The sequence below is a fragment of the Sylvia atricapilla genome, chromosome 3 (assembly GCF_009819655.1).
Source record: "Sylvia atricapilla isolate bSylAtr1 chromosome 3, bSylAtr1.pri, whole genome shotgun sequence".
Taxonomy (NCBI): Eukaryota; Metazoa; Chordata; class Aves; order Passeriformes; family Sylviidae; genus Sylvia; species Sylvia atricapilla.
In genome coordinates, this window is record NC_089142.1 from 65,079,382 (window position 1) to 65,102,535 (window position 23,154).

The 23,154-nt window shown below is 38.6% G+C and overlaps 1 protein-coding gene across 2 annotated transcripts in view; it reads left to right on the top strand.

Annotated features, from left to right (window-relative positions):
* The window catches only part of UTRN (utrophin), a 316,443-nt gene that overhangs the window by 119,480 nt on the left and 173,809 nt on the right, over positions 1 to 23,154 (top strand). For both annotated transcript variants that reach the window (XM_066315631.1, XM_066315629.1), the window contains 3 exons: positions 555 to 760; positions 2,258 to 2,412; positions 7,746 to 7,935. In XM_066315631.1, coding sequence (XP_066171728.1) covers positions 555 to 760; positions 2,258 to 2,412; positions 7,746 to 7,935 — 551 coding nt within the window. The remainder of the gene's footprint in view (positions 1 to 554; positions 761 to 2,257; positions 2,413 to 7,745; positions 7,936 to 23,154) is intronic.

Genomic DNA, 23,154 nt, shown 5'->3' on the forward strand with positions numbered 1-23,154 from the left:
GTAGTGGAATTAAAGTGCTGAAGTAGATTGTTACTACCTTGTACAATGTTTCTACCTTGGCCAAAGCTGTAGTACAGGTGCCATGAGATAGTGGTCTGGAATGTTCAGTTTGCTTTGTACAAGCTGTCTAAACAGTATTTATTTACTTATTTGTACTGGCCTAAGTTACAGAGGCACAAAGAAAACTTGCTGGTCCTGTCACCCTAAAATCACCCTTAAGCTGTGCTTCTTGGAGCCCTGTTCCTGGCATATCTCTACAGTGCACTTCCCTACATGTGTGTACTTTAAAAGTAAATACTGACTTTGAATTATTCCAGAAATGATCATTGTTACTTGTATGCTATCCTGCTTAAGCAAGAGGAATGCAAACACCTGATTTTTTCATTTGCTTCTGTGAATACGTCAACTACACGAGGAGCTAAAATACTGAATATGGAAACTACTGTATTTGAGAATGTGTTATATTATTTCCTTTTGCCCTGGAATTTAAGAGGCAGTTACAGCTACTTTTTCATTTGCCTCATATATTTCATGTTCTATGTTGTCCTCTGCAGTGGAGAAGCTGAAGAATCAGTGGGACAGCACGCAGCACAGTGTGGAGGTGCGGCAGCAGCAGCTGAAGTACATGCTGGCAGACAGCCTGCAGTGGCACGAGCAGAGGCAGGAGATGGAGCACCTCATGGAGCAGTGCGAGATCCGCCTGCGAATGCTCCTGCAGGCCCCAAAGGAGATGCTTGCCAAACAGATTGCAGAGAGCAAAGTAACACCACTTATGCTTATTTTTTTTTCCAATCCAGTCTGTGTAATGCTACTTGTTCAGCTGATGAGTGAATGTGCAATTTAGTTGTTGTACTATTTTCTGTCTTTTTGGGCATGATATTTTCTTAATTGTCTATGCTTTTCAATATATCAGACTTCCCAAGCATCCCCATTCGGGGAGGTAAACAGGTGGCATGTGTGCATGTGTGTCTTTGAAAGCTTAGCTCAAATGAGTATAATGTAGCATCAAAGAAATTATATTGTGCAAAGAGCTTGAACCTCAGACCAATTAAAATTTAATGATACTGCCACAAAATTGACTTCATAGAAATACTTAAAGGTAGCTTAGTAAGTCAAGGAATGGACTAAGGTATTTAAAATAGTCCTGAATTTCACTTCTGTGGGTGCCAGGCATATCCAATGCTGCTTTTTTTTTTTTTTTTTTTGATTCCATGCAATCTTTGATGCTTTTTATATCATGTCAAGCGTGCTGTGATAAATCTGTAAGTCTAGTGTCATTTGTCCTGGTGCCTGTCACAAAAAGGACAGGCTGTAGGTGGCACAGTATGAGAACTAAAGACACAAAGCAGTGAGGAGAGGCTCTTACCAGTGCAGTATTTAGAACAGGGATATAATAGAGTTTAAAAAAATATGTGCATGTTTATATATAGATGCACATATATATTCATGAAGGGGTGATGTAGGGGTGCGGCTGGGTATGGAAAGAGGCAAGGAAGTATGTTTCTGAGAGCTGCTTACCAATCCACAGCTATTTAAGTACACAGTAAAGCTGTGTGCTTTGCATAACTATCTGACTAGTGTCTTCTCTACATGAGCAGGGAAATAGAAATAGATTATTATGTCCACTTTGTTTACTTAAGTGAAATCAGACCCATGTCCAAACAGAAAGTTAGAGGCCCTAATATGCAACTGCATATATATATATTTATCTGCAAATATTTTTTTATTTAGAAATAATCTTGAGTTCAGATTCTCTAATGTTAAGGCCCATTATAAATATCTTGCCACAATAAACAAACATTTGTAATGTATTTTTTAATTCTAAACAAACAAAAAACAAAACCAAAAGAAAAAAAAACCAAAGAATGAAATCAAATTTTTATACTGCCCATTTCATTTATGCCACTTTTGGGTGCCGCTTATATTGCTATTAGAATAATTCAGACTTATTCATGCTATTCAAAATGCAGAAGTGTTTTTATTTCTGTTGCTAGTAGACTCTAAAAGAGGATTTCTCTAACCTTTGGCAGTTCTGGTAATTGCCAATTTTTCTCACCTATTTCTGTTCTGATTAGTTCATTATCAGGACACTTAATATCTGTAGATTTTCTCTTTATGGTTTTACTCCTAGATGAAAAATATGCACATTTTGCTTTTTAGAAAAGAGGAAAAAATGAGAGGTTTATAGTATGTGATAAAATGGATAATGTGAGAAATAGTCTGATTTTAATCTGTCTCATTTGGCATTGCTTTTTAGCTGTTAGTACAGGATTTGCACAGAGGTGACATCACAGTAGCAGCATTCAATGATCTTTCTAATAAACTGCTTCGGGAGTATCGTGATGATGACTCAAGGAAGGTGAAGGAAACCACTGACCAAATGAACACTTGCTGGGTTAATCTGAACCAAAGGTAATTACAAGGTTTCACTCTATCTGTAGCAGCTGGTGCCTTAAACTTGCATTCTCTGTATACATGTGTATTGTAGTCTCTGTGTGCTTTAGTGCAGCATTTAGGGCTGCTGGGGATAATTAGTCAGTTCCAGTCAAATTCTTTTGATGATTGAAGTTCCCACAGTTCACAATATAAAGCTTCTGTATCACTTCCGTTTATGCAGTATATTTTTAAGCAGAAAAAGAGGGGACTTCTCATGTTTGGTTTCGGGTTTTACTGTAGCTATTATTCTCAAAGTGACTTTGAAAGTTCCTCTCTTATTCTTTATTGCTGGTATGATTTATGTATTTGTAGTTTGTTTTTGTCCTTCCTTTCTATGAGGGTCTAAGTGTTCAGCTTCATCTTCCCATGCATAAATTCCTTACAGCCTTTCATCTAATGGAAACTTCCCCTGAATGGGGCTGTGCTTTGGGTTCTCGAGTGCAATCCTGCCAGTACACCCATCTAGAAAATACATGCACTGTAGGAACTGAGACTTAATTGAAGCTTCTTTCCTTCTATTCATCCTCTATTTAAGATGTATCTGCAGATATGTCTCACTGAAAATGTGGTATTTTTCTATGCATAATTTTTTTTTCCTGCAGGGTAATCTAATTTCTGCAGAAATGCTTTTGAGTATTTGGTATTGATGAGCAACTAACATTTAGAATAGTGTCTGACTCTGAATGTCTAAATGCATTGTGATTAAAGGGATAGAAGACAAAATTAATCCTCTGTATGTGGGAGTGGGGAAGATGACAATATATGTGCATGTGAAAAATGCTGCTGGTTTTGGAATGGGATGTCAGTTAAAGGAATGAAAAGCCTACTTACTGAAGTTTAAGGAGGTGTTATTTCTTGAGGAGTAAGAGGAGGAGAAGGTTATACAAATTGTGGAGTTATAGAATAGTGTGAATTAGAAGAGGTCTTAAAGATTATTTTGTTCCAACCCCCCTGCCACAGGCAGACCATAATCCACTAGATCAGCTTGCTGAAAGTGTGAGTCAGTCTGACCATAGACATTTCCAGGGATGGGGCTTCACAGCTTCTCCTGTTCCAGTGCTCCACCACCCTTACAGTGAAGAATTTTTTCCTGATAGCTAATCTAAATATTCCGTCTTTCACTTTAGAGTCATTGTTCTTGTTCTGTCCTTACATGCCCTTGCAAAAAGTCTCTCTCCATGTTTCATGTAGGCCCCATCAGGCTCTGCAAGGCTGCTATAAGGTCCCCTAGGGGCCTTTGTTTCTCCAGGCTGAACAACTCTGACTGACTCAGCCTTTCCTCATAGGAGTGGTGCTCCAGCCCTCAGAATATTTTAGTGGTTGTCCTCTGGACCTGCTTCAACAGGTTCCCATCCTTCTTAAGTGGGGGCCCCAGAGCTGGATGCAGCACTCCAGGTGGGATCTCATTAGAGTGTAGTAGAGGTACAGGATCCCCTCCCTGGCCCTGCTGCCCACACTGCTTTGGATGCAGCCCAGGACACCATTGGCTTTCTGGGCTGCAAGCTCACATTGCTGGCTCATGCCCAGCCTTTCACCCACCAGCACCCCCAAGTCCTTCTCAGCAGGACTATTTTCAATAAGCAGGTAATGAAGAAAACAGAGTAGAATGTCATCTTATCCTTCCTTGGAGGAAAATGATTCTTCTGTCATTTTGTGCTTTGGATGTAGCAGCGTGTTTCCTAGTTAATTAGGGGCTGAAGGGAAACATTGGATCCTTGTTGGATTGGCATTGACAGTAGACTAAAACTCTCATTCACATTCAGACTTTGCAGTGTTATGGCTAGAACTGGCATAAAACTGCCCACTACTCAGGGAAGGTGACCAGAAAGAAGAGCTCCTGCCTGGAAGCCTCTAATTAGTTTGGAATCTGCTTAAAGTCTAAAATAATAAGCTACTGCACTTTGTTTTGTATAACTGAAGCGCCTTAATTATCACTGGGGCTACTGTTTGAAGTCTGCAGCCTAAGGAAGGTGAATATCTGCTTTGTTTATTAACTAGTGGCAGAATATAAAGGACAATTCCGAGCTAGTGGATAGCCAATGTGTGGAGCTGCTTAGTGTAATCCCATCTGAGCAGCACGGTAGAATTAAAAGGAGAGAATGTGTGATTAAAACACCTTTTCAACAGGATGAAGATTTTTATACTTAGTTTAAATGCAAGAAATAGAACTATCAGTGATGACGCTTACCTTTAGTCACAGATGTTGGGACATGTGGGGCTTATACATAGAGTGGACATGTAGTCCTCTGACTATAGAATATGGTCTATAAGAATAAATCTGTATATCATAATGCTTTAAAATACCAGTTTGTTCCTCTACTTGGAGGTTGTGGAGAGGGTCCTTAGTAACATCACCTGGAAGGATTGCTGTCCTGGTCACCATAAGAACACCACCTGGCCAATTGTAGGTGGTGAAGGACCTTATTTTAAAACTGTTGGCATTAAGAGATTGAAGCTCCTCTGCTTGATATTGTGTAAATTGGATACTTTGCCCAGTGGCTGTTAATGTTCTATTTTTACACTTTAGGGTGAAACTCTAGTCATTCTGTGTGTTTGTGCTGCCTAGATAATGGATTATAGTTGCTTTCTGTACTGTCTCAGATGTTAGTTTCTGAGTTTCTTGTGATCACACGTGTATGCATTATGGATTTTTAGTATAAATCTAAAAAAATAATTGGGTGGAACAGAAACCCGAAACAGAGCCATGAAAACTTAAATAATAGAATAACAATTTTTCCTTGGGTGTGTGTTTGCCAACAGAATCTGCATAGACTTTCCCCACTATCACTGTATTAAGTTAGCTTCATTTGAAAATAATTCTCCAGCTTTTCCTCACATTTAGTTCTTGCAGCCTGGAAGATGTACAGATCCTCTGTCTTTTGAGGCTGCTCTAATTGTATCAGAACTATTTGAAAATCTGAGTTACATTTTTAGAGCATGGGGTAGTTTATAATCTGCAGCACAGAATTCTCCATTTTCTGTTTTATGTTTGGAGTCCTTACTAGCAGGGTAGGAAAGTATTTCCATCAGCTATCTAAAAGTGTTGCTCACTACTGCTATACATGTCCTCTTTAAAAACACCCATGTAATCTTACAATGTTAGTTGTACATTTGTATGTATTTAGTGATGGGATTGTTTTTCAGCTTTAATTCAAATATATGGTGGCAGTGGCTCAGTAATAGGATTTCATTCTTTCCTTAAAGCTTAGCCAAGCTGAAAGCTTGAGAAATTAAAACTTCAGGATGAAGACAATATTCTTCAATGAATGTTGTTAACTTCAAAGTTCAAGTTGTCTCGATTCCTATCTAATATATCAGTACTTAGACTTAGAGATCTGGGTCATTTAGTATTTCATCCTTTGGGGCTGTTCTTTTTATTTGAAGGTCACCTTTATTAACAGTCTGTTCTTCCTGCTGTCACTCCTGTTCTTCCACCTTTGGCCTTAACCTCCTGCTAGGGAAAAAAAATCCCTGCAGAGGGAGAGTTTTGAAGTTAGAGCTCATAACTGCTTTTATTTTACATTTTTTCACAGTTCCTTGGTGTGCTCTAATTTTTAGCTGGTGCTTATTATCTTTTCTGGACAATATCAAACTCCTTGTTATCCCTAGCTTGCTACTTACCATTTTTTCTCAAGACTGGGTGAAGCATTCCAGCTGCAAGTAAGAAGCAAGAATGAAAGCTTCTTGCTCTCTTAGTCATTTGCTAGTAGCCAAAACTTGGGCAAGCACAAAATCAGGAATGTTTCTTAAACTCTTATTTTTCATAAAGCGATTATTAACGAGTAATGTAGGACCTAAGCTCCTAAAGTAGGGGCTGCAACACTGTCTTTGGGCTAATTGTCTCTAAAATATTCAGTTGGTTATGCTAAAACTTAGGAATGTGAGCCTGGCAGAATTTGGGTTGCATGAGATTTCCTCACAGTCCTTGAAAGAAAACAGCTTTTACTTGCATCTGTCTCATCTGATGTGCTAGTAAACCAGGCTGCTTGCTTTGAACTGTCATCCTGAATGGTACTGAACACCTACTGCTTCTTTTCTAAAAGGAATATTTTAACTAGTTCTGAAATTCACAATTCCAGACATGGTTATTCCTTCATACTGCTGAGCAGTACTTGTGCCTCAGCATGACAAGGAGGAAAGAAAGATGAAGTAGATGGGAAGATGCAGAAGACACAAGTTTGGGCCTGTCAGGAGAAATGTGGAAATACCACATACTGAGTGTTTTGGCCTTGATTGTCTTGAAATTAAATATCACTTTATCCCTAAAATCTTATAATACATCTAATGCTTGATGTGAAGATAAAATTGAACTTTCTACTTAGCAGAAGCTGTTAGCTCTGTTAGAGGTTTCTCTACAGTAGGCTGATGTGGGACAGCTTGCTTCTTTTGTCCTGGCTTTGGCAGAAGGAATGCTGCAGAATTACAGCCTCAAATGGATGAAATTTAGTTTGTCATGCTTTATTAATGTTGTTAATCAGAGCTTTTAAAATTGCTGACTGTAATAGTTTCTCATCTGGGTTTGATTTCAGACACTAGGAGACAGTACCGTTATGCAAAACTATAAGGTGATTCTTTTTTTCAGGAAATTGTTTGAAATTGCTAGTAACATAAAATGTTTGGATTATATTGTTATTAGATGAAAAAAATCTCCTTACAGACACAAACTTCAGTGTTTGCATCAGTCAGAAATCTTTTGGATGATTGAAAATTCGGACCGTATTCTGCCAGTCTTTTTTTAGGTTTAATCTGTTGAGCGTGGCTTGACTGTTATTATGGCAGTGCATTATTCTGCTTGAGTGATAGTGTCAAAAGTCTTCTAGCAGAGAGTATCTGACCAAGTATCTGATCCCTTAGTACTTTAACTCTTAAGAATTTATGGCAGTGTTTCTGCTCGCTGTAGAAGAGGAACAAAAATGTCCCAAGCACTCAGTGCTTCTGCTCCATGTAGTTTTTGTTGATGGGGAAAAGCCAATTTTTCACACATGGAAATAACACTTCCACCATTTGGGGTAACATATGTTGATGGATGGTAACACTCTAAAAGGAAAACCTAGGGTTTTAATGAATAACTGAGTTTTTACTGCATGCCTCTTTAAAAAGGTCTGTCAAATGCCTAACCAGTTCAGGACATCTGTGGGTAGCTATAGATACATTAAAAACAGTGATATAAATAATGATAAAACAAGCTGTACAGATGAATAGTTTCTTACTAGAGATATCTTTCAGATTTCCTTTTAGGAGTTTCATTATGATGTATATATAATGCTGTATGTTATGGGGGAATATTCTGACACTTGTCTCCTTTTCAGAGCTGTCGACAGGCAGAATTTCTTGGAGACAGAGATGAAGACAGTACAGGCCTCACACAAGGATCTGGAGAGCTTCCTCAAGTGGCTTCAAGAGGCAGAGACAACAGTTAATGTTCTGGCAGATGCATCCGAGCGTGAGAACACTGCTCAGGATAGTGTCTACGTAAGGGAACTCAGAAAGCAAATGCAGGTGAGAAACTGAATAGTATTGCTGTTATTCAGGTTTTCTCTCAATGACAAACGTTGTGAAGAAAAGCTATCTGCTTGCTTGGGGAAAGCTGCAGCCTATTGAAAAGTGTTTCCTAAAACAGTGTTTTAGAAGTCAGGTGTACAAAGCCAGCAGATTTGTCTTCCTAAGGTTTGAAGTACATATTTTTTGTGTATGTCTTTGGCACAGAGGGCTCTTAAATGTCCTTGGAGGGTGACTGCATTCAGGAAGTGTACGCTTCATTAAACCGAGTCATGTTGTGTGATTGTCCAACCGAACAATTTAATCTACTTCCCTCCAAGTAAAGCCCTCCTGGGCTGCACTCTCCTACTTCTGTCTGCCACCTTTCTCCTGCTTTTTCAGCAGTCTAAGAAGTTGTTGTGCTTGGATTACCTCTTCTCCCTCTCCTACTGCCCAACAGCTCCCAGCTGGCCTTCCTTCTTTTTCAGGCCCCAAACTGGAAACCTTAGAAATGACTGAGGAGTTTAACTGACACCACTTATTAAATCCTGCACTCTGTGTTTGGATTAATGTCATCTGTGATCTAAGTGGGTTTGAGCAGCTTATAAGGAAAAAAAAATGTTGCTTTTAGTAGCACTCTTAATCTGAATATATCTACACTGAATTGAAATGAAACAAGACTGTTAAAAGTATCTGATAGGAAGCTATTCTTGTTAATCATAGTGAAGAGCACAATATTTTGTGGAAACTTGTATCTGTTGAAGATGAGATGTCACCCATCAATACTCAAATGATTCTAGTCAGTCAGGAAACTCGTCTGTAGACAAGTGGCTTTTTGTGAAATGCTGAGACTAGTCTGTAGTGGTGACACCTAGAACTTAATGCTATGCTTTCTATTGGCTGTAATGTAGTGGAAGTGGAAGAGCTAAAAGAGGGCACAGGCAGCTAACAACAGAAGGCAGTGCTATGTGCAAATAGACTTATTTCTGCATTACCTTGCGTTCTGTGTAGTCAATAACACCAAGATACAGCTAATTTCACAGTTTGTTTTTTGGCTCTGTGTGGCTGTGAGGCATTGTGAGTGTGGAAGTTTGTTTGCCATTCTTTGTTGGGCAATCTGATTAAAATTGCCTGAATTGTGCTGGGCAAGAGTGCCTGCTGTGAGGGAAGGAGAAGGTCTATAACCAACCCCTGACTGTGCTTGTTGTCCTGGCTTGTAACAACTGAAAAGGCAGGTGGAGGTGCTGGGACATCTTACATATGGTAAGATTTCTATATAGAGAGTGGAATTTATATATCTGATTCCCCTGGTTCAGCACCTCAGTACCAGATATTGACCATCTCTTTCTGCGACTATGTTTTTATGTTTTTATACACTGTGCACATGAAGTATCATCACTTAACTCACCCATGACCTTACTTAATATTGTGAGCCTTTTCTGGCTACCCTAGGGAGTGAAGTAGAACCTGTCAAAGACTGTCATAATGTAATGACTTCCAGAATAAACTTTTTCCCCTACCATCTTACAGTCTTACTTTTTAAATGAAGGCATATCATGGCACTGGCAAATACTCTAAAATCACTCTTTATGTTTTCAAGTATTTGTTGCACTTCTGAAAACAAAATGAAGCTCAAACATCTTCCTGTACCTCAAAGGATCAAGCCCACTCCGTTGAAAGTTCTTAAGCTTATTATCTGACTAAACAAAGATCATTTCCCATTCCCCCATTATGTGGTGTAAAATAACAGTTCTGTTGCTCTCTTGGCACTTTGTTTAATATGTAAAGAAGTATTGGTTTTAAGGTTAGTGGTTAAATGTTTTTAGGAAGAATGTAAGGATCTGCTCCCAAGGGTGTCAAGTAAATCTTTACTATGAGTTTGAGTTGTGATAAATTCTAGGTGACATGAGCTGAACCTAGACCAAACATGATGAATTTGTTGTTGTTGCTGTTATATGCCATGCGTTTTCAAAATAGGATCATCTGTTAAACTGACATCTGTCCATACATGAGAGGACCGTCCTCCATTACGTTTTGGGACTAGCTTGTTTGGCTGCAGCTCAAGTCACTCTACAGTGGAATCAATGATCTGAGCCCTGAAGCCCTGTTTTTCCTTCCATTGTGTTACCTGAGGCCAGCATTATGCAACCTTTGAGTGTGATAGCAATGTCTTTTTGAAGAGGAGAAATCCACAATTATTTCATCAGTCAGTTCAATTCATTCTCTCAGTATCTAAATGTTGTAGAAGACTTTCTATTCAGGTTAGTGCCAAAATGCTACAGTCTGTGTTGGAAAATGTTTAGCTGTGAGTTGGAAGAGATTGAAATATAATCTGAAAAAAGATGCAGAAATAAGCTAGAAAATAGTTAAAAGTAGTGGAATGCATGTGGAGTCCTGTGCCTATAGATGTGAGGGTGTTCAAAATAGTTTGAAGTTTTTATTATATTGTAAAAAAAGTTACCATAAATAGTGGCCAGCTGTTTGTCTCACTGCTTGATTCAAACTTGTAGACTGATCTGGGAAGATAAAAAGCAGAACTGAAGTAAGGAAGGTGTGGACTGTGGGGTCTCTTGCACAGCAGAGGTTTGAGCTTCTGCATAGTAATTTCTGAGTGCTTCCATGGTTTCAGAGTTCTGCTGCTTCATTGGTTTCCTTAAAAGATATTTGGTAAGTGCATGTCAGCTAGTCATGGTAGGCTCAATCTGGAAGGTTAAAAAGGCAGGCTTCTGGTGGGAATAGATGTCAACCAGGAGCAATGGCATGCAGAGGAACAGTTCAAATAAGTGGCAAAGATGAGAAAAGACAGCGTGTCTGGCAAGGTGAATACAGATGGTAAGATTTCTATATATAGAGTGGAATCTGTATATCTGTTTACTCAAAATGATGTTGTTATTGTTGCAGACAGATCAAGAAGAAATCAGAGTACAGGGAAGTGGGGTTTATGTATAGAGGAGTGGTAGAAACATTGATTCAGTCCTAAAAATAAAGATGAAAAGGTTGTCTTCACAGAATTGGATGGGAACAGTTTTTAAATGTCCTGTATGAAGAACCTGAACCTTGTATTCATCTCCTTTGTAGGAAAGTGCCTTAGAAGAGGCAAAACAGTGTATAATGCACTGACATCTAAGCTGTGCACTACTTGGATCATAAGAACTTGTCAGGATAGTTATTGCCTGTGTATTGTGCTGATTGATGTACTTGAAACGTGTAGGTACCTTTGCATGTGGAAATATGCTCTTTAAATCATATGATCAGTGAGTGTTCCACCTACTGTGTTCAAGCCTCCCTGAACCTTTGCTACAGCAGCCCCTCTGATACAGGTTTAAGTAGATTCATCAAAGCACCTTTGGAAGCAAGGAGTAGCTGGTTCTGGCTATGCTGCAGTTTTGCCACACCTAGGGGTATGTTGGCTGTATTTCCTTGGGAGTGCTTTGCTGGTAGCAAAATACTTCCATGTTCTTCAACATCCTACTGTCATCCTTAGATGGCTTAAATAATTCTGTTTTGTCAGGGGAAATACACCAAAATTATGTTAGCTCTTTGGATTCAAGGATGACTTAGAGAAGGGGTTGATGATGCAACTGTATGCTTTTACTTTGTCAAAACCCTATATTTTTTTTTTTTTGTCTAAAGTCATTCCGGAAAATATTTAATTGTGAAAAGCATTATTACTTCCTGGTGCAAGTGAGAATCCTTTGAGATCCTTTTGACTAAATTAGCTTTAAGAGAGTTTTTATAGAAAGAGGTTTACCCCCCTGCAGTTTTCCCTTTTGTGTTGGGTAATCTAGTTTTGAGAAACGCCTATGTGATTTATTAGCCTTTATTGTATGGCTGATATAATGAGGGCAGGTATCCCTGTGCTCCTCTCTCAAGATTTATAACACAATCTGTTATTCACTCACTCTACAGCTCTGCCAGAGCTGCGTTCAGTCTGAGAACGAGAGCATCCTTTCCCGGAGTGAGGGAGCAAACACTCAGTCTGCTGATAGAAAGCAGCTACTAAGGAAGAGCAACTGTTGTGATACACTGGAGCCGTCTTCCTGAAGGAATTCTTCTTCTGTTCCTGCAGCTTTCAGGCTTAAATTAATAACCTTGTTCTGGCTATTTAGTGCACTCCTGAACAGAGGCAGACGATCGGCTGCTCAACTTCATTTGCCCTCTGCAAAAGCAGAGCTGAGCAGTACCGATCAGAAGAATCTGGGAAGGCTGTTATTTTTTTGCTTTTGTTTTGTGGGGTTATTTTGGGAGAAAAACTTATGCTATATCAATCTCCTTTGCCTTTGAAACGTATAAAGCCTGTAGCTTGCAAAAGCAGTCCTGGAAGAGAGCATGCTCAGAAAGCTGGCAAATCATTGTCCAGTGACCGGGAGGAAATGATAGTTGCTCTTCATTTATAATGCAAATTCTGAGGTATCTTCAGAAGTGTGGCAAACTTAAAATGATGGCTGTGGTGAGAAGCTCTCTTCAGAAAGTTGTGGTGTTGTTGCATCGCTTACAGAGGATGGCAGTTTCTTCTCCCCGTTACCAGAAGCTCTGTAAGGTAAGAAACATAAGCCCTAAATGTCGAGTGTGTGTCTTGCTAACTCTCCCTTTATGAGATGAAAGGAAAAGAAAGTGAGCATGGGATGAGTGTCAAAATCATTTAGGCTATCTAGTGCTTTTAAGCCTGTAATGCTCTCCATATGTGTTTTGTTAAAGAATGCAATACAAAAAAAACCCACCAAACAACCAAAACAACCCTGTGCTTGTCAGAGTGATATATTTTTTTAGCAAAGTGCTCTCTTGCCCACCATCTGGGTGTCTGGAGAGAAACTGTTACGTTCAGTGATTTTTTATGTTTTTTAACTGCCAGTTGTTTTCCCAGGGAGTTATTTACTTCTTGGTAAATATGATTCTTTAACTCCTGTGTACCCATTATGTAGAATAACTCTGTTTTTCCATGGCCAGTGTTATTTTTCTTTTGAGCTTTATGAAACTTTTAATTAGGAATGAGTTCAGCAGACTTAATATGCAGCTGTTAATTTCTGCCTTCACCAAATGAGCTCTTTCAGTTAAAAAAAAATCAGGAAAAGTTGGAGGAAAAGCATGTTGACATAGGCTACAACTTATTGCTATTTTTGATGGTACTTGGTTTGGTGGATGATTGTTTCTGTTTCCAAAGACGGTGTTTACGTTTTGGGTTTTTTTCACAAGCTCAATAGTTCTGAACCTTAATACTATGGTGATGATCTAGGATACCCAGTAAAATTCACTTTTAAAAGTAGCTTGATCACTCACCAGATTAAAATAAGTAAATAAAATTAATAAACTTCTAACTAATCTGTAAAGTCTGTGAGTTAATACTGCTGTAGTGTTGATGTCTATGTGACGTGGTCATACTGGCCTAATATTACTGAACTTTTATTATGAGAATTCTGTCTTGAAACTTTGCAAAATTATAAAATATGATAGGTCTTCAGCTGTATATATAATGACATAACATTACATAAGTTCTATTTAGCTGCCTTTGAAATTGTTTTTCTCTTCTTGCTGCTTGTGATACTTTAAAGTGTCTGTTTTTTGATGAAAATAGGTCTGCGTTTTGCATACAAGGTGTGTGAGAACCAAAGTCTTGTTCTGATGATGATGATGAAGCAAAGCCACCTTAACTCATCCTACCTGCTTCAATCTGAAATGTGCTTTCTGTTGTGAGGAATTTAAAAATTACATCAAGTGAGAGAGAGCTCATCCTTAGGGTTGGGTTTGAAAGTAAGGAAAAAGTATCATGCACGATGTTGTTTGTAACAGTGAAGCTTGTAGATGAAGTTCTGGCATATGGGGAAAAATGTTTTATTCAAATGGCTGTTTCAGCATGCTTCAGTTTACCAAGCTGTACTAATAGATGCATCTTCATTATGAAGAATGAGAGACAGTAGTTTGTGTACACACAAGCTGTTTTAACAAACATTCCTCAGTTGTTATTGTTTATCAGTTGCCATTAAACAGCCTGTTTGCTTTTGTGAATATAGCAGATTTTTTAATAATGCAAAGATAGAAGTTATAATTGCCTGTTTAGTCACATTTTTTGTGTAAATTTGTTTGTAAAATGTTTTTCAAGCCACTGTTTAGTGACTCTTACAGTAATAATTATTTGGTAATTACCCTGAGAGCCCAGTAAATGGTTGCATACTGAATCTGTTGAGTTTAAATCTACCCAAGGGGTAGTGAAAAAAAATCTTCTAAAAGGCTGTTATTAAAATACATTTTCTGATTGAGAACCTATGCAGTAGTAGCCTTGGGAATACACATTGCTTAAAATTACAGTGTATTTTTTTTTTTTGCTTGTTAAAAAGTCATGTGGCTTAGTTTTTCAGATGTCTGTGCTTAGTTTAGTGAAGATAGAATTGTTGGTCTTCTCGTAGAGTTAAATCACACACAAATTGAGGAGGGAAAAAAAGAAATGCTTTACAATCCCAGTCACTTCCAGCAGGTGTCAATGTAAGGCAATGATAGATGGAAGTCTGGTGATGGAAATGTTAATGCTTAGATGAGAAAATGTATGGAAATTACTAAAAGCAACCATGACAGCATGTCAGGAAGGATTTCTTGTAGTGCCCTGTATACTCCTGTCTTTGGAATGTCAGATGTTTGTGTGTATCTTGTCCACTCTCTGGACACACTGGTATAGTTCAGATCTACTGAAGAAAAGCTGTTTACTACAGTGTGTGAATTAATGCATTGTATATCCAGGGTAGATGCTTCATGAGCTACATCTACATGTTTCATGTGAAGTGTCCTCTGAAGCATAACAGAAGGCAAATATAATATTTAAGGCAAATTCTTGAAGTTTAGTGTTTGTTTTAAACTGCACTGTTTATGAAAGAAGTAGTAAGACTTATTATTTAACTGTACTGGGAAAAGTCATGATTTTTCCTTTTAATAGCCTCATATAAGAGTAGCAATCAGCATTAATAGTCCACATATTGCAACTTCCTTTATAGCAAAACCAAAAATAAACACTTTGTTGACATACTACAACATATCTGAAAACTACAAAATCCCAAGTTTAGGAAATTTCTTCTTTTGCTGCTTTTTCTTTCACAAGTTTCTTCATACCAAGATGAGTTTTGCCAGATAGACCTTTTCACCAGTTGCTATTTGATTCTTTTACCTTGAAATTAGTGGCATACCAGGGCAAAATGTCTGCACTTGGCATTGTGTGGTCAGTATGTAATAAGTTTTGCTTTATTGTTAGCAGCTTTGTTAAAAAACTCGTGTGTAAGACTTTGATGCTGATAATTAACAATCAGAAAACTGTTGTACAGGCTGTCATCTGCTCTGTGTTTTGCTGATATGATTGTTCCTTAAAGAAAGACTTGTTTGTTATAGCCAACTCACTCAGACTAGAATGGATTTATAACAGGGAAAATAATTTTGAGGTACGAGTTGATAGATCTTTTCTGAGAGACTAGAACTACAACATTACTTATAAAAATAAAGTAGAGAATTGTGAAACTTTCTTTAACTTCCCTTATGGGAAGGTAAGGGATAGTGCATCTCGGGCAGATAGCTAAATGACTATCTTGAAATATGTATCCTGCTTGTGGAATTTTACTGTGTTGCTTTTGAAACATACTGCTAGCATTCAGGAGCATTCATCCACTGGAAAACAGGCTGAGGAAAATACCTAGTTGCTGAGAAGGTTATTTTCTCATTTTTATCTCTCACTTTTTTTATAAATTCTTGAGAAGAACTTGCTTTAAAAATAAATATTCAGCTCCCTTCATATAAAATACTCAAGTCTCAAACCTAATCCAGCATGTGTCTTCATGTGGCAACTTAGGTGAGTTCCTGACTTCCTCAGCTATGAAACACATCAGAAATGTCTCCTGAGGGTTTTTTTAGCATATGTAACTTAAAATGCAGTCGTCTTATTTTATGCTGTTTTTTTCTAATGGCTAGTGTTAAATTCATAAAACTGCAGGAAATTAGAAGCACAGCAATTGCTGGGGTCAGCCAAAACCTTTTTTTGCTGTGATACTGGTGATGCATTCCAAAAGACGTTTACATCACGTTGAATTTTGAGAGTAGCAGCAAAGGCACTGTTCCTATGAAATTTTGAAAAAAAATATGAAGGTCGTGAGGGCAGGGGAAATAAAAGAGCCTGGAAGGCTGTTGAGAAATGTGTAAGTTAATCATGGTTCCTATGAATTCAAGAAAGATACAAGTTTTTTAATGTTTACATGACTTTGACTTAATTTCGAAAATAAATCATTGGCACTTGATGTATTCAGGTATAAAATATAAAAAAAACCAAGTGTGGATGAGGAGGAGCAGCAATGTGGTACAATTATTGGATAGCAGAAGTGAGAATAAAAGTTAATTTTGGAAACATGTTCTGAAGTAGGCTACTCTATTGAGCAGATTGTTGATTGGAAAATGAAGAAGTGTCGTCATAAAGCTTTGCTAAATTATGCAGAGTTGCTTTTTTTAGATAAGAAAGTCAAATCCAGACTGCTCAATATGGTTCTAGTTGTATAAAGGACGTTCTAACTAGATCTAGATCTACAAAAAAGCCTTTTTGAAGGGAGGAGGCCAAAATTAAAGGGAGACTGATAATAATGATTGCTACCTACTAAAATGTAGTGAGACTAGAGGTGAATGGATAAAAACAAAATGACTATTTTGAAAAAGGAGATGTAGTAAATAATAAGTAATGATCAGCCTCTCAGGAGTTTGGGATTTACCATTTTAGAAAACAACTGAGTAGTGTAACTGGTAACCACACCACCTCAGAACATCCACAGCTTATTTGTGTTGGGAATGATAATAGAAGTGGTTTTAAGTGTATTTTTTTGAGAGAATGTACAGGGCTGAAACATGACTTGCATTCTTGATAAGCAGAACAGGGCCAACATACAGCTAATAAAGGGGAACAAGGTACCTTGATGGTGTTTAGTGGCAGAATATAACCCTTATTTGAAGGAACATGAATAGGGTAAGAATTTGTCAGTCAATGGTCATTTAAAATTAGTGAGATGGACATAATTTCTTTGCGGGTTTGGATTAAAAGTTGTGAAGCTGGTGGGGAATACTTGAAATGATAAGCATCTTGAAATCTTGGGAGGTGACAGCTGATTTGCTTCTGGCCTTTGTTATAGAATGATCACAGCAGCTAGAGAAACATTGGAAGGTTGAAGGGAGAAAAATTGTAATAGCCTTAAAAAAATGAGGAAAATGAAAGTTGAAAATGACTATCCAGTGAGTCAAAAGACATGAAAAGTAGAAATATGGACAAGAAATTGAATTCCAGTTGGAAATATAATAACTATAATGGAATTCAATTCTCCATTGGTATCAAATTGCACTAGTGATGGACAAGCACAATTAAGGGCTTTGGTGTGTAGGCAAGATGTTGTTAACTCTTAGCATGTTATTTACTGATTGATTTCCTTTGCACTTTTTTAGGGATCTGGTAAAAAAAAAAGTCAGTGGGATATTGGAGGGATATTTTCATATTTTGATAGGTCAGTGAGATAGGAGATCCTCAGAACTCCCATAGTCATCCTAGGTAGTATAAGTTGGCTCATGAAAAAAGGTGTGGATTTTGGTTGTGGTTGGAGTTGGAGTGTTGAAGAATGAGCAGAATTTCAAAGAGGAGCTTGTAAGTAAAGTTGCCAACAAGACATTTTGATAGTGAGACTTAAGAGCTTATTTAAGTGTCTTTCCCCAAGGACTCCTGTGTCCTTAGTCCTTAAAGAAAACATTTCCCAGTGCAATGGCTTACTTCAGTAAGGCAGTTCCAAGCAGAAAAGGCAAGATGGTGATTGTGAAGAGCCATCATGGATTTTGAGAAGAGTGCCCAAGCTGTTTCCTTTCTGTGAGAAAGTTGTCCCTTTGTCTTTGGCTGTAGGGAAAGCAGTACTGTTCCTTGACTGCGATTTTAGAAAGACTTTAGATGCAGCTTCTCACAGCCAAATCAGAGACATGGGCAAGACATATGAGCCAAAAGGTGGGACGACAACTGTCCTTACCATTCGTGTTCCTCAAGGGGTGGAACAGAGACTGGTACAGTTTAGCATTGTTATGAATCCAGAGTGGGATGAAGTGCACTCTCAGCAGGTTTGTAAATGATAATAGACTGTGGAGGAACACTTCCCATTCCTTGGGGCCTTGACGGAGGGGTAGGCTGACAGGAGCCCCGTGAATTTTTTAAAAAGGTCTCCAAAGAACCCAAAGCCAATTCTTGCACCTGAGAAGGAGTAATCCAATGCATTGGTACAAGTGTGAGAAGGATCGTAGCCACACAGGAAGGAGTGTTTATGTTTTTCTACTTAGCACTCATGAGGTCATGTCTGGAATACCACAGTTGGTTTCAGGCCCCCAGTTTGATGCATAGTGAGAGACTGAGGCGAGTGCAGTGCTTGGAGCATAGCAGTGGAGCAGCAGGGGAGCTGACTTCATTCAATTTGGAAGGGAGAAGGCTCCAGGAATTTGCAGCTGCTGTCACTGCATACCTGGTGAGTTGTTACTATAAAAGTTAGAGCCAGGCTCTTCTTGGAGGGGCCATGTGGAAGGAAAAGAGGCAATGAGAATACCCTGCAGCAAGGGAGATTAGTGTAAGGGCAAATATTCTGCACAGGAGGTGTAACTGTGCACTGGAGTGGAGTGCCCAGAAAAAGAGGCTGTTATATTTCCATCTCTGGTGGTATCAACATTTGTAGTGGATAAGGCCCTTAGCAGCAAACCCAGCTTTGAAATTGGTTCTTGGAATTGGCAGGAGGTTTGACCTCCAGAGCTTCCAGCTTGTGATTTTCTATGATTCTCTGTCTAGTGCTCTATTAGCTTATAAGTGAAGACTAAAATAGTCAAAATGATAGTGCAGCAGTTTTCAGCTGTGGGTTGCTCACTTCTTATGAAAAGGAGCTTCACAATTTTACTCCATGTGGAAAAAGTTCTTACTTCTCTGCTGAATTTTGATCTAAATCTGAGCCTGCTATGAGTCTGCTGAACAGCCACAGCATGTACTCATGTGCAAATCCTTTTGCTGTAGTCTAACCTCGATGGTGGTAATGCAGTACAGTCACTTGGTGCATACCTGAATTCTGTGCCTATGATTGGAAGGCATTTTAATATAGCATAAAACTTTGTCATCTAACCTTCCCCCCACTTCTGCATTCTCAGATAACGTTTTCAGAACTAAAGTAGAAGGCAGAAAGGTTTTGCACATCTTGAGTGATGGGGCTGACCTAAATGAAACCACTTTGTTTTGCCATTTGTCTAATTAGGATCACTGCCAAATAAAACTGTAATATAATAAATGGGTACATTATAATAAAGCCTTGTGCTCTCTAGTCCTCTGTGTATTAGGCGGCTTCTCTAGAAATGGAATGGTTTCTTTAAGGTGAAATAACAAGGAAAAAGAAAATGGGAGAGGACAAAGCTTCAGAATTTCAGTGTTGCTAAGTGCTGCATCAGTCATTCCTATTTGCAAACAAAATGCAGCTTAACAAAAGTTAAGACAGGTTCTAGGATATGGCACTTTTTAATAGCATTTTGTAGTAATGTGGAAGGGAGGAAAGGAGAGAGGAGATGAGAGAAATATTTCAGGACATGCTTTTAGAATCTTCTTACATTTATTTAAAGGCAACTCTGATTTTTAAGCTGAAAATATTTTGCTTATTGCAGCAAAAATGAATCTAAAATATGAGGTACTTCTATTAAAGCATGAATGTAGCAATAATGGGAAACTTGACTTCCATGAACTTTACATGTTTACAGGAGCTGGATCAATATTTGTTATAAGACCCTCTTGTCATAGTATTTTGCCACAGTGCTTTTTGATTGCTGCTGTTTTTCAGGAAGCAATTTCCCCCCCCCACTCTTTCCCTTAGGGCTTAATTACCCATCCCAAATACATGGAGTCGTGAAGCAGTAGTTGCCTAGAACAGCACAGTACTTCACTAGTTTGTGTCTAGAGAACTGACATTTTTTTCTTGTCTTCTTCAGATAGATCATTTGAGCTTATTTTTAAAAAAAGCTGCACTCACTAGGTAGCTGGGAAAATAATGCTGTTTGAAGATGTCCTGTCACTGTTAGTCATCATGGGGCTCTGGAGGAGTTCTGGCCTCCTTTTTGCCTTCCTCTCTGTTTTTAATCAGACAAACTGTAAGAGACATCATGTTCCAAAGTTGCCCTAAGAGTTTTCTTTTTCATATCCACTGCTTGCAGACCTGTGTTGCATTCTGGCTGCTCTGTGATGTTTTAATGCTGGGCACTCTTGAAACATTTTGGTGCAAAGGATTTTACTTCAAAAGTAACTTGCTCAGCCCTGTGCAGTTGAGTAATTCAATGTGGGTGGAAGATGTCAGTGATGTTTTTGATAATTGATATTTGTGTTGTGCTACAGAAAGCAATTCTTCATAGTCATAGAGTAATTATATTTACTGGTGGTATATGGTAAATATGGTAGGTGCTGCGAGTGAAGTAACAAAGTGAAATGCTGCGCAACTCAAGTTGTGCCAGGGGAGGTTTAGTATTAGCAAAAAAATCTTCACTGAAAGGGTGGTCAGGCATTGGAATAAGCTGCCTAGAGAAGTGGTAGAATTAGAGTTCCTGGAAATGTAGGAAAAAATGTGTAGGTGGGTTAGTGCTGGACTTGGCAGTGCTAGGTGAGTGACTGGAACTGAAGATCTTAGAAGTCTTTTCCAATCTGAATGATTCTGTGAATCTGTAGATGCTCCTCCGTTGCTGATGAGCCCTGTATTTATGAGCACAGTGTTGTGGTAGTGGGGAAAGTGCTGTTTTCTCTGCTCTGGTGTTCCAGATTTCTGACCTGGAGAAAGAATCCTTTCTGGGGAGAGGTGGAGACTTTGGTTTTCAATGCCTGCTCAATTCTTGGCATTTCTGCTGAGACTGCTGATCAATTAGTGCTAATTGTGCTGGCTTTTGGGATATGGTCCTAGAACAGTCATCTGAGGTCACCGCTTTCTGTCACCTGCTGTCTTTGGACTCAGTTTGTGAACTATGATTTTTGCTTACTTATTTTTCCTTTCTTTTAAGAAGGGATGCATTATTAACCCTGAAATAATCACTTACCCTTCACATTCAATTTTGGATGTTCCATATCAAATACTGGAAGTCTCTTGGTTATTATTCTCTTATTTTTTGCTACAAAGAGGAGTATTCTTTTACTGCAAGTTCCAACACAGCAAACTATTTGAAACAAATGTCTTTCTCCTCTTTCTGTTACATGAAATTAAGCTTTAAATTTCAGAAGTTAAATGGAAGTTACGCAATATTTGAAATTCTTGGGCACCTCTGAGAAGGTCGCAAGCATAATAAAAGATTACACAAGATCTCATTTCCCCACTTTTTCCTTTATTAGCAAGCATGACAATTTCCTCTCTTGGAAGAGAGGGGAAATGGGTCCAGAAATAAAAGGGAGAAGCCTATCAATGATGTTTTCACTTCTTTAGCTGTTTGCATCAGGAGTTAAAAGCAGTTCCTCAGCTGTTTCGGTGAAATAGTTTTATATCAATTTGTAGGCCATTATCTTTCACTTCATATAGCCCAGCAGTGTAATGATAAATTAATTCTGAATTTCTTTCCATAGTTCTCAGTAAGAAGAATGCAGTCTTAAATGATTCAGCTGTTACCTGTAAGCAGATAACTTAGCCTAGTTGTGGAAGACTTGCAACCCTTATAACATTGTTCCCTCTATATTAAGGATACTTCTAAATGAAAATAAGGGAGATAATTCAGGTTCAGTTGAAGAATTTGGATGTGGACATGACCTTCCATGTGCATTGTCTCTAAGTGAGATTAGAGATTTACATAGGACTAGTTACAATTATTTAGATTTAGAAGACAACGGAATTCTAGATTTTTTGCACTAAGCTAGAATTTTGATTGATACTCATTTTGTCTAAACTTCCTTTTTACCAGATGTCTTACTATTACCTGAAATCTTGAAATTTGTCATTGCATCTCAGACTCCATGGGATGAGGAGAGCAGTTTTGTTTTGGTTGAACAAGTATTTCCTCTCCCATTTTTCAGTGGTAGAGGTGTGGTAATGATCTCTTCCATAAGGAGAAACTGTCATTGTCAGCAGAACCTGAATATACATTTTGAAAGTGTTTGGTTGTGACTGAAATTGGGGATGGAGGAGAGGGATGCTCTTTCAAGAAGCACTGAAAATGTGAGTTGCCTTTTAATCCTGGTGTGAACTATTGTTTTAATTGGAAAAGAGTGCAAACAACCCCAAACTAGCCCATGAATTTTGTGGTTGTGCAGAAATCTTAGGAAATTGTGATCAAATTCCAAGGACTATAGCAGGTTTTATCCATTGGAAAAGCCTCTTGTTTAAACTATCATTCGATAGCAGTCTGCAGTATAGCCTAGCTTTCTGCACTTCAGGAGCGCATTTTGTTGTCTAAAGCCAATATCATGTCAGCCTCATAGATTCACAGTACCAGATGAAAGTTTCCCTCTATGGATTAAAGTCAATTCGAGGAGGGGAAAGTGTCAGACCAAATGGCACTGCTAGAACTTGCAACATGGTTTTATTGTGATGTTGCTGGTAAGTGACTGCAAGAGGAGAATCTGCAGATTCTCTGGGCAGCCTGTCCAGTGCCTCACCACCCTCATAGTGAAGAATTTTTTTCTGAACAACTTATCTTACTGTCTCCTCTTTAATTTTTAAACCATTTTCTCTTATTCTATTACTATCTTCCTATGTAAAAATGTCACTGTCCCTCTTTTTTATAATCATCCTTTAATTATTGGAAGACTGCAGTGAGCTCTCTGGAGTCTTCTCCAGGCTGAAGGACCTCAGTTTCTTAGTCTGTCTTCAAAGAAGAGGTGGTCCAGCCCCCTGACTTTGTATTCCTCCTCCTCTGGACCTGCACTAACAGGTTTGTGTGCTGAGGGCTCCAGACCTGGATTCTGAACTTGAAGTGGAGTTTCATGAAGGCAAGGAAGAAAGGGAGGATCCTTTCTTCACCCACGGGCCCCACTTCTTTTGATGCAGCCCAGGATGGTACTGGCCTTTGAGCCTGGAAGCTCACATTGCTGGGTCCCGTCCAGCTTTTCATTCCGCTGGGTCCTCCAAGCTCCATAGGGCTGGTCTCAGTCAGCTCTTCTCCCAGTCTGTACTCCTGTCTGGGATTGCCCTGACCCAGGTGTAGCACCTTGAACTTGGAATTTATGATCTTTATAAGGTTCTTGTGGTCCCGCATCTCAAATTAGTCCAGGTCCTG